Raw genomic sequence first — 12,472 nt, 5'->3', positions numbered from 1 at the left:
TCCATGTATGTTTGTGTACAGTCCAGACAGGTAATAAAATGACACCCAGGTTCTCTGTGAATTTTGCTCTGACTGCAATAGTTTTGCAGACTACTGGTGTATTAACCGGCTTCTGCTGATCTGAACACAACTAAGGAACTATCACGAACACTTGTAGTCAGTGGAATGATCCCCAATGTCATGTATTATTAAAAATTTTGTAGTATTACAGCATGATTTTCAAAGGAGACAAATCAAGTAATAGCAAACGGTATTTTTAAAGTTTAGATAGCAGTATTACAGCATGATTTTCAAAGGAGACAAGAAGTCTAGAATCCTCCTGAAGATCCAAGGGGCTACTAAGTTTTGTCTCCCTTGAAAATCAAGTAATAGCAAACGCTATTTTTAAAGTTTAGATAGCGTGATATAAATGAAATAGTGTCTACACTCAAAAAAAAACAAATACAAAAAGTGGTAGCTGATTTACAAATAGGACTGTTGCAGCAGTTTCTGTATGGTTAGATTATCAGCTGTAAACAGCACTTGAAATGTGAATTAACTTTTCAGAGAGCCTCAGTATATGGCTATTTTACTAAACACAGTGGAAGCTCAAAGGTGTCAGGCATGATGGAAAATCTGGCTCTTGATCTTCAAACAATGAACAATATGTTAGAAGATCTCACTGTCTGCAAATCACTGTTTGCAGTGATTGTGTTTAATTTTACAGCTAGGCTGCTGGAAAAGAAACTGAAATCTACAAAAGAAACCAAATCTACATTTCTAGTACATCTTAACATGCAGCTTTTTGAGATTGGAGATTTTTTTTTTTAAATAATGCTTTATAAAATAGTAAGAGTTTTCTTTTTTACCCAAAATGTGCGATCTCCTTTTCCTTATTATCTAACACTTCTAACTCATAATGATAAACTGACATATATAACAAAAATCCTGCCAGGAATTCATATCCCGTATTGTATTTTCTTAGTGTGCAATAGGAAATCTGTTTTTATGGACTAACGTAAACAAGGCAGGACTTTGTACAGCACACAGTGAAGATCAACGTCCAACAGCTATTCCGTCACTGCTTCCTCCCAAACAGCCCAATATGCGAGGCTACTGTGATATATCTATGAATGCTAGAAGGGATGAACAGCAACCTTTGATCACTGACTGATAAAGGAGATCTGAGACACTGTAGTATAGTTAATGCAGAATTCAGGCTGGCTTCTTGATTTTAGCTGTTCTGATTTAAAAAAAAGCATTTCCTAAATTCAAAGGTCAGGACGCAAATGAAAACAAATTATCTATTAAATATGGATATGCAGCTTCACATCTGTGGAAAGAGCCAAGAATCTTAATAATACTTGATTTTCTGTTTTGTCAGTTCTTTCAAGTGTTTTTAGATCAAGAAAAGGGCAAAAGGATTTGAAACACAAATTTGGATTATAAACAAATATCAGATTTATTCAATTGTTCATAGTTCATATATGTTTCTACCCTAAAGAAACAGAGGGAATCCAGCCAGCCTCTCAAGCTTCACAAGTGATTGCCATTTCTTTTGCGAGACACTAAGTATTTTAGAGCTCTTAGAGGACTACAGAAAATTTCTGTCAGGTCACAAACTGCTCATACTCCATTTGTAATCACTTCAGTGCTTTCCACACCCATTCACTTCGTGACCATAAATTTCTATTGCACATCGCTAGATCCCTACTGATACTGCCTAAATAATTTGCACTGAGTCGGTCCAATTTTGTCATTACGACAGGCATAACTCTGCAACATGTCATTTTTCACTGAAATAGTTTGGACCTCTAGGATGCACAAGCAAAAGAAAACTCTAGAAAACAGTATAGGATCTGACCATTAGACTCCGTATTCCTAAACACAGCTAAAAACATTGATAATGTTACAGATCATAATACAGTGAAACCTCTGAAGATGTCTGAGGCACAGAGGAGGGATTCTTAATAAGGTTTCCTAAGAAGGTAGAATGGAATTTTCCTCTACAAGCTCAAGTAAACTCAAAGCATCCTTTGGAGGACTTTTGAGGTAACCTGACATCAGTTCTGCAATATAATAGCAATATGGATAATTTAAAGTAGTATAATGGTGTTGAGTGAGATTACTCCCTGATCAGTTCTTCTTACCCCTGGATAATCCTTCCCTTTCAGTTTCGTCCATGTACAGTTTTGCTTTCCACTCTGAAAGTAAATGTATTTATTCCCTCTACTCATGTCCTTAAAACTTGTATCTCTAGACTGACTTTCTCTACAATAAAGACTGTAAATCGCATATCCTAGGAAAGGGCCAACAGCTTGTTCTCACTGGGGTGAAATATATTTTTATTATTATTTACTTTACAGTGATACACATGACAAGAAGTTCAGAAATGGGACATTATACACACTTTACATTATCACTCAGGTACCCCACAGATTTTCGCACACTAACCCAGCAGAAGGTTTACCCTCCTCTGTTGGGGAAGGCCTGTTCCTGAGCGCCAATATTTTTCTGTTGGCAAGGCAACACAGGTGAAATAGAGCAAAAAGTCCAGAGTCTAATAATGTGAAGAAAAAGCCCTGTGTTTCCAAGAGCAATTTGATTCTATGGGAAAATACAGCTGCTTTGGTACATTATAAAACATTGTTTTGAGCAGGCTCCTGAGAGAGCTGTAGGCAGCATGCTGCAGCTGCTCTTCAACACCTCACTAGATGATACACTACATAAATTTGATTGCACTTGATTATGCCCCAGTCTGGCAGCTGCACAAGCATAAGAACAGAGCGACTGGTATTTAGGAAAGAATGACCAGAGAGAATTGTTTAGCTCATACATAGCAGAAAAGACCAAGCCAAAACTGACCAGAGGCTTGTGTTACCTATCCTTTCCTGTTCAGTCTTCAGTTAAACCATGTGAATTTGTCAAGACAACTTAGAAACTATCTCTCAGTACCAGGCATGGATTAGAAGAAATAGTATGACACATATTGTCATTCACGTAAAACCAGTATTAATGAGTGAATTAATTTTGGCTGTCCTCTTGGTTTAAATTTAATGATAAATAAGAAAAAAGAGAGATTTCATAGCCTTTTAGAGATCTGTATTTTCTTTCTGAATAGACATTATATTGACCATATCAGGCACTTATAATCATGGTAGAAGATTTATTATTATTATTTATTATTAATTACAGTGCTGGCCTCTGAGTGTTTGGGCGAATTTTTTCATCCCTAACAAATGGTAAGCTTAAGTAGCTAAAAAGACAAATAACCTCCAGTCTGTGATCTATTACCAGTTGCATCTACAGCTGACAGCAAGCAAAACAGTCCACGACGCAATTCACCCAAGCGAGTGGTCTGTCTCACAGCACGTTTTTAACCAAACCCTAAACTCCCAAAGAACATACTGTTGCCGTGAAGTTATTTAAGGTACATCTGCACAGACAACTGCAGACAGACATAAACTCGCTCTGCCTTTGCTCTGAGCTGCCAAGGCTGGTCTGGAAGCCATATAGCCACATTAGTCCTTCGCATACGAGCTTGGGCGTAAAGCCACACTAATGCGGCTATACGGCTTCCAGCATGGATCTGGCACCAGTCTGCCCAGTTTGGCTCATGGGCTAAGTGGGTTCACACCTGCTTGCACCCAGAGTATCTCCACATCCTTTTGCACAGTTTATACAATTGTCAGCTCTTCAAATGAGTCCTGAGAGGCAAAATTTGGTATGGCATAGTACAGCTGAACAACAACGGAATTCCATTAGAAAAGAATGAGCAATATTTTTCATTAGTGGGATGTTAAAATATCAATGCGTTCCTCAAAGCATTGAGCTGTGAAAAAAAAATTATATGGGGAAAAGGGTACTATAACGGAGTAGTTTCTAATTAAATACTAGGCTTTAACAGCATGAGTAAGAATGACCCACTCAGGAATCTGAGCAGAAGGATAAGGGATTACCAGAACTGATGGCATTATGGACAGGAATCCCCTTAAAGAAAGACAGTTCTATATTTAGCATATCGTATTTAATTCAGCAACAAAACCCCAACAATAACAAACATTTATTACTACCCTCAAATGAGCCTTCAAATAAATATAAAATTTTATTAGCATATACTTGCTTGTAGCGGGCACAACATACTCAGACGAACAAGCTTTATAATTTTAAAAAATACAGGTCAAATCAGTTATTTAGCTTTGACTATAAAGGCAACATTTCTTTAACAGATTCTGCACATGGAAAAGGATCAAATCTCTGCTACTCATTATAAATATCTAGAAAATGGTCAGCGGTAAATAAATACAAAATGTAATAATTATCCTAAGCTTAAACAAAACAAACTGCTTTCTCTGAAGGGAATATTCACTGGGGTAACAAGCCTGTTACAACAACTGAACAGTTCGATTCTGCCCTCACAATTCTTTCCCACAGGGAGTCTCACTGCTTACTGCTAATCATAGTCTTAGAAAACTGGGCCCTATATCTATTACCAGATAAAAGCTTAATCATATAAACAAGGAGCGTGTTGAAATAAAGGAAGCAATTTTCTATTACGTATTATTATAGGTAGACATATAAGACAAAAAGAACTCAATAGGTTTAGCTGGTGTAAACCTGTGTAACTCTGGCTTTAGCTTCCTTTTCTGAAGAAGCAAGACTTATGCAGTTGAACTCTGTGTGTGTGAGAACCCTTACTAATAACATTTTACTTAATTTATCTCTCAAATTACACAGAGGGGATGGAAGGCTCCAAAAGAGAGAATTAAGTTCCCGTAAGGTCTGTGAAACTATATGGCTGAATACAGGAGAGAAATAATCTGTGCGCTTCTAGCACTATCTTGCAAAAGCACCAGGGGCTCCAAGCCCTGCCTCTTCTCCAACCTCCCTTACAGACCTGCTTCACACACATTTTGCAATTAGCCTTTGAAGACACAGGAGCTCTGGTGCGGGTGGCGGTTCTGCCTGCCCTGAGCTCTGCAGGGTGCTGGGAGCCAGACCTCCTCCTCCCCTGCCAGCTCACTGGCACCTCTGCCTTTTGAACAGAAAGGGAGAGGTGAATTTCCTTTCTGGGGTAAATGCCACCGCTCTCTGCCTACTGGAGAGAGGTAAATAAGCTCTCTGCCTACTGGAAGGAATCCATGCCAAAAAGAAGCATTAAAAATGCCTCAGCAGTGGTAAATTTTTCAGTCAGAGTTTGCAGCTTCTGCAAAACCTCCATCACAACAACATAGGAAGTTGTAACAGATGAGGTTTGACCAACGCCCTCCCCAAAAAACATAAGCCAGTGCAGTTACACTTACTGAAAATCAAGTTTCTAGCGCACTGGAAGTCGATGAGTACAAAACTGTTAACCTGAGATGAAGATGATGGGGCAGGGAACGGGCACAAGGACAAAGATGCTCCGATGCGAGGTGACAGCTCGTGCGTTATGGCACGGTACCCACCAGCACAGCTGGCCGGCACTCGAGCCATGTCTGGCACTGCTGGCACAGACAAGGATTTGGTCAGAGGGTTTATATTCTCTTTAGCAAATGTGAGAAGATATTAATGGGAAAGTTGAGTGTTCGTCCCTTTCCCAGTTTTTTGCTTCGTGCAGAGCACAAAGACATTAACATCAGATTTTATTATTTCAAGCGTTTTAAGAAGCTGAGAAACTAAACTGATGCACAAGTATCTCTGCCAATTGACTTGTCCTGAAAGCGCTACCTGCAGGTGAAGGATACATGTGTGTGTAAGTTTATAATTAACTATGGTGAAAGAAAGTAGAGATTTTATTATTTTCTGGGTAGGCAGCACTATTGGAAAACGCCTCGGATGAACGGTCTCCCAGACGCCCAGGTCCTCCCTGCCCTGGAGCGGCTGAGCGCCCCTCACCACTGGTGGCTCCGCCGTCTGCCAGACAGAGCCACCTCCTGGCCGCAGGGTGTAATACAGACTGAGCCTCCACACCCCCCGGGAAACGCATTAGATAGAAGGAAAGACGGTTTAACAAACTTCAGCACCTTTGGCCAGCTGATCAGCAGATGTCTCTCTGAAGACCTGGACCCGTGGGTTTTTAAACATATCAGAGCCTCAGGGCAGGATGCACTGAGATTCACCTCTTGTCACTGCCACGTATGTGTCTGCCTGTTTGAAAGAGGTACGTGTTGAAACCTTTTGCATATAAGGGAGAAAATATACTATTTGCATTGCAGTTGTCAAATGAGGATCAAGGCCTCTGTCCCAAAGAGAATCAGGGAACTTCAGATCTCCTGCCATCGATCTTTCAGGCTTGTTGAGGACATCCCATTGTCCAACTGCAGTAAGAGCTCAGGCAGAGCCTAAGCAAGTAACTATGAATTCAGATTTGGCTCCTATTCTCTCCATGCTCTCTGACTATTCCCATTCCCAGGTTTAAAAATAGTATCCTATGTTTACACATACAATAAGCACTGTACATCTGGCAACTACAGGGTCTAAAATTTGATCTTGTAATGCTCCATTACTGAGTATTCCTAGAGCAGACACAAACTGCAATGAGAAAGCATATTGGAAAAAAACACTATGCCATTTTTGCTTATGTCAGATGCACTTTAGTGTAAACTGCAGTCCAATATGCTATCAAAATACAAAAGTGAAAAACAACGCAACTTCACTGAGCCAAATACTTACTCCTCTTTAAGTCTCTGTTGTTTTCTGTAAAACTCTTCCCTACATAAGGGAGGCCAACAGCATGCTGGCTTGTATCAGCAATAGTGTGGCCAGCAGGACTAGGGAAGGGATTGTGCCCCTGTACTCGGCACTGCTGAGGCCGCACCTTGAATTGTGCTCAGTTTTGGGCCCCTCACTACAAGAAAGACCTTGAGGTGCTGGAGCGTGTCCAGAGAAGGGCAACGAAGCTGGTGAAGGGCCTGGAGCACAAGTCTGATGGGGAGCGGCTGAGGGAGCTGGGGTTGGAGAAAAGGAGGCTGAGGGGAGACCTGATCGCTCTCTACAATGACCTGAAAGGAGGGTGTAGTGAGGTGGGGGTCAGTCTCTTCTCCCAAGTAAGAAGTGATAGGACAGGAGGAAATGGCCTCAAATTGTGCCAGAGAAGGTTTAGATTGGATATTAGGAAAAATTTCTTCACTGAAAGGGTTGTCAAGCACTGGAACAGGCTTCCCCAGGAAGTGGTTGAGTCACCATCCCTGGAGGTATTTAAAAAGCGTGTAGATGTGGTGCTTAGGGACATGGATTAGTGGTGAACTTGACCATGCTAGGTTAATGGTTGGACTTGGTAATCTTAAAGTTCTTTTCCAACCTAAATGATTCTATGATTGTGTGAAGATTATTGATGTAACCAGACAACTGAAATAATATCAACCCCAATACTTAATGAGGGTTCATGTCACAACAAAAACAAAAGTTCATGCAGGGCTCAAACTGGCAGCCTAGTGGTTGGTGGTTGCTTTTCCAAGATTTTTCTGTCTGTGGGAAAACAAAAACTAAGACTACAGGTGATAGGAGACATCAGAAACAGGTATAGGAGCTCTGGGATACTGCACTTCCAGGTTCTAGGACAGAGTTGGGTAAAACAAGGAACTGTACATTGAAGAAACAGTCTCCTGTTGCTCCACTGATTTCTTCTGCATTCAAGGAACTTCTAAAATAAACACCATTCAGAAATACTTGACTATATCATCAGTTTCTCATTCCTAATGGATACAATCTGCAAAGTTCCTGTTTTAACTCTCTAACTATCAGGTCAAAAGAGGGATAGCACAAATTTTTAGCCATTTCTGTTTAAGGCTGGATTTGTGCTAGTGACCTGTAAGTGCAAGATTTTCTAGTCTATTATCAGTCTTCTGAGCCACACACTTGCTACCTTTTACTTCTGCTACAACCCTTCAAGATAAACTCTGGACTTTGAGACAGAGTATTTTGCACTGAATGCCTCTTTTAACCTTCCCTTCTTACCTTTCCAAGTAATTTTTTTACTTGTTAGTTCAAGGAAGAACTTGCATTAATTTTAACTAGGAGAGTAAGATTTAGAGCTCTTCTTACGGTGCTGTACCGCTGGCTTTTGTAAACAACAATAATAGAGAGTAATTTAAAAGATAATTTAAATGCCATTGCTCCTGCAGGACAGGCTGAGAATATTCCAAATCCACAAAGAAATTTAGTTTAAATGTGCATGCAGATTGGTAAAAATACAGAGCACTGGTTTACTGATTTTGTGAAATATATGTGTGGGAAATACTGTACTTTTAAAAAAAAAAAAGGACTGTACAAGAATGTAATTACATCTGGAGTATTTTTTCCTTGCAAAAACCTGAGATTTCAGTATGCAATAGCAAATGATCGTTAGTTTGTTATACAAGGAGACAGACTTATATTGTCTTTCAAGGAGAGTTAATCCCTTTGAAGATCTGTAATGTTTCTTCTCTTTCTTCCTCAGAGGATGGAGTCCATCAGTTCTAACAGTGGGGCTCAGAGATTCACTCCTGACACATCTGCAGGTAACCTAGAGCTATCACAGGCTGGGTCAGAGCAGCTCTTCCCTACTGTGCCATTGCTCCTCCTGACATCTCTGAAAACCACAAGAGGATCCAAAGAACTATATATTTTAGGGAAGGGCATGTGAGACTGCTTCAACCCCTTTCTGTCCTACTTGCTACATCACTTCCTCATGTGAGATTCTTGTTTTCCTTGGAAAAATCTCCTTCAACCTCCCAAAAAGATCTCTTAACATGTTTTGTCTTGATGTTCTCTAGCTGCATGGGACAGAACCAGGTAGGAGTCTATGGTCATATGGCGCCAGTTTCAGGCACAAAGCACCATTACTCAGCTTCATTCTGTGAAAAATCATGAGAAGGTAGATGTAAAGGTAGATTATTTAAAGATTAGTGCTGGTTCATCTTAATTTTCAGCAACTCTCAGTGATCTGAAATCTAGAAACTTATTTTTTTCTTACAGTGGAAGATGAGGATTTGGTGTATGTATTAGGTTCCAGAAGCTCAGGCTTCAAGGAAAAGTACCAAATATTGCAAGATTTTTTTCTCAGATCTGGTAAGGCAAAGTTAGCTTTGTTACTCTCCATCTCTCCTTATATCCTCTCTCAGCATTGGGCACATGAGAGAGCTTTTGGCCATCCAACTGGTGTTTGTGACTGGAGTCAGTGGGAAGACAATCAGAGGAGAGAAAAACCTATCCTAAATTATGCCCACCTACTCGCAAAGGCAGCTACCATGCACCATCTGTCAGTACCAGGATCTAGATCATTAATTCTGCTACCGATAAAGTGGCACCATTAAAGGTTCTGCCTTTAATGTACTAAGAAATCACTTTCACTTCCAGTTGAAGCCAGGCATGTATTATCAGTTCACTGGAGACATAGGGTTTTTTCAGTATTCATCGTACTACAATACTTCTCTCAAAATTCAGCAGAAGACTACAAATTAACTGTGCTTTTTCATCTTCTTTGTATAGTGTATTATTTCAATTGTTTAGATTTAAGGTAGGCTTTTTGATAAGGTGGGTTATTTATTCCATATATTTAACTTCTAGTTAGCTTGAAGGAAAAAGTCCTCCCATCACAAGGAAAGAAGAAAACACTAGTTTAAAAAAACTCATTAGTTTTTAACAAATAACAGCTATATGAGGTATTGTGGAAATGATCCTACCGATTAAAAAACATATTCACAGCTCCACTATAAATATGAATGTACAGCAGTCAGTAATGCTTCTGGCACTTTGACATTCATTCAGTTAAAATTAAAATAGTGGTGATGACATGCCTCATTTAGGAAATTTCAAAAGTTATTTGAACAAACATTGTCCTCACTTACCTTGAGACAACCAGTGGGAGAATCAACATTTTCAGCATCCTCATCAGTAACTCACCAGGAAACTGGAAATAACTAATTTCCTAGAAATACATGGAGAGATGCTTACTGTTTTGAAATAAAGACTATCTGTCTTCATGAGTCCTGCTAAAGCTGTGGATCAGATAACATCAGTAAAATCTGCATCTTTGGTATATAAGGTGGCAAAGATAGTAGGCTTTAAAAGATAATTTTAAAATTAATTAGATTACATATTGTGTTGTAATTCAACAAACACACTACATTGTTCGTTCCTTTACAAGGAAAGACAAAAATTAAACATGTCATCTCCTGGGGACTACTGTTAATAGGTTGCCCTGAATAATCTCTTCATTCTGCATTTTATGTGTTTGCCTAGATGTGTATGAAGCTACTGCTTGGACACAAAAGCTGTCCAGACAGTGGTTAGCAGCAGCGGAACACAGAATTGTTTTAGTTTAGTTGCATTCACTAAGTGCCATATTTTTTAACTGAGATTTGTATTTTGTGCTCAAACAATGCATTCAACAATGCATGTTGCCCTGTCTACTCTGTCTGACAAATACAGCAGAAAGAAATGAGTATCTGCAAAAAGCTTAGCTGAATTATGCTGGGGGAGAAATCCCCAAGTGACTTTAATAACACGGTCTGCTAATGATAGGAAATCTCAAATTTATTAATACAAAATACCATTGGTGTAATATAAACATTTGTACCTCTCTACATCTGAGGATGAAAAATATTCCCTGTGTTTTCTTTAGATATACATGTTCCAAAGTAATATAAAATCCAATGCATATATTGCACTACCAGTTTTTAACAGGTCTATATGAAATGCCACATTTCATCTAGCTTAAACGCCCACAATTATTATCCATACTTACAACATTATAATGTGCTTATGCTAGACTTACTAGGTGTCTTAAAGACCAGAACCCTTTGCAAATGCATTGTTTGAAAATGCGTGAAAAGACCCAAAGGGCAATGTAGATTAACAAACATGAAATTAAACAAATTTAACAAACAAATACATGCTTTTTATCTTCAAAAGTCCATCCTGAAGTTCTACAAGTTGCTATGTCTTTTGTTACGTAAGTATGGTATTTTCTCTGTAGTGATACACTGCCACACTTACCTGCTGGGAGAGTCGTCTCGTCCTCAGGAAGAATCCAAGAAGACAGCCGATGGTGACCGACAACACTGAGAGAATGAGCAAACCATTTCTTTTACAAACATCCTTGATCCGAGCGAGGATTGCATCAAAAGCCACTGCCATGCTGTCCTCTGTGCTCTTTGGAGAAGAATCAGCATCCCATGGAGAGAGAATTCACTTGCTCCTCTTGTTCGGGTGGACAGATCTAGCTCTGTATAGATCAGATCAAAGCACTTCCAGTTCTGCTTAGCTGACCTGCAAGGTCACCCCTCTGCCAATAGCCACCAAGCAAGCAGCTGGCATTATTGTTCCAAATTAATACCAACAATCCTATTATCAACTACATCATTAAGAGCCTGGAAGAAGATTAGGGGGCTCTGGAAAATTAGAACAGAATGCAGTAGTATTTCTAAAACAAGACTGGCTCAAAACAAAGTGACACGCCTGGGAGAAAGACGCTGTTTGAGTGCATTACTCGGTCTCCCCAGTTTGGGGTCTGGACATCCAAACCTAGAAAGGGAACAGTGTGAGTCGTATTCAAATGCGTAAAAGTAATGTTACTGCAGTTTTCCTGAAGGGCAGAGGAAGTAACATTTTGAACTGGACTATCACAACAGGGCAAGCTAGGTGAAACTGAACTTCATTAATTAAAGCAGGCTTGGGTTTTTCGTTTTCATGGCAAAAAAAAGGCTGAATGCGTACCACAAGAGACACGCATTGAACAGAAAATAGCTGTATACTGAAACACACAAGGATACCTTCTGGCATTTATTATCTTGGAAGTGAAATGATTTCACTTTTCTCCCAACCACTATGTCGATTAGAGTAGGGCCAATTTACTTTCAGAGGATTACCAGACTAAGCCACGGGGATTGCTTTCCTTTGCTGTGTCCGCATTCAATCCCAACGCTGATTTTTATGCAAGTGAGTATCTGATAAAAATTCACCACCATAACTGTTCACCACGCCACGCTTTCTTACCAAAACATTTCTGTAGTTTCTGGGTTATTCTAAGATTATTCAGTGTTTTTACAGAAGTATCCCATACAGTACAACAAAATTGTGTGTTCACAATCTTATATACTGTAATACAGTATTTGTTGTTACATGCTCACGTATGAGTAAAAAAGCTCATGAGAGATTAAACTGTTCTCTTTGGAGGTAGGATCTGAATACTGTATGGTCAGTAAGACATAAGGACACACACACAAAAAAAAAAAGGAAAGAGAAAGAATATGTGAAGTCTATATGCTGAACAAGAGCACTGTCAAAACAAGAGGATCACAGAAAATTTTATTAATGCTTATGTAAAAGAGGACTAATGAACCGTCCCACTCCAGACATATCCAGGTAACTTTGCTACCTCGATACCACGCATCGAATATACTTTCCAAATGAAGCAACAATTAAAAAAAGCTTCATGAAATCAGGTCGCCCTCCAGGCTAGCTGCTGTTAGTGGAGTTGCGACCCTCAGATTGCAGGTGGGACTTTCCACCCTGGAGGGGCCCGTGCAGG

General features: G+C 39.6%; 1 protein-coding gene across 1 annotated transcript in view; it reads right to left on the bottom strand.

Annotated features, from left to right (window-relative positions):
• LOC104164198 (excitatory amino acid transporter 5-like) overlaps nt 1-11,079 on the bottom strand; it is a 55,309-nt gene extending 44,230 nt beyond the window's left edge. Inside the window, exons 1-2 of the mRNA XM_009703455.1 lie at nt 10,939-11,079; nt 9,789-9,868 (exon numbers count right to left, since the gene is read on the bottom strand). Coding sequence (XP_009701757.1) covers nt 9,789-9,868; nt 10,939-11,079 — 221 coding nt within the window. The remainder of the gene's footprint in view (nt 1-9,788; nt 9,869-10,938) is intronic.
• Between the last annotated feature and the right edge of the window lie 1,393 nt (nt 11,080-12,472).

Source organism: Cariama cristata, unplaced genomic scaffold (assembly GCF_000690535.1).
Source record: "Cariama cristata isolate BGI_N322 unplaced genomic scaffold, ASM69053v1 scaffold12927, whole genome shotgun sequence".
In the NCBI taxonomy this organism is placed as follows: Eukaryota; Metazoa; Chordata; class Aves; order Cariamiformes; family Cariamidae; genus Cariama; species Cariama cristata.
The sequence above is the reverse complement of the archived record's forward strand: the minus strand, read 5'-3'. Positions and strand labels throughout refer to the sequence as shown.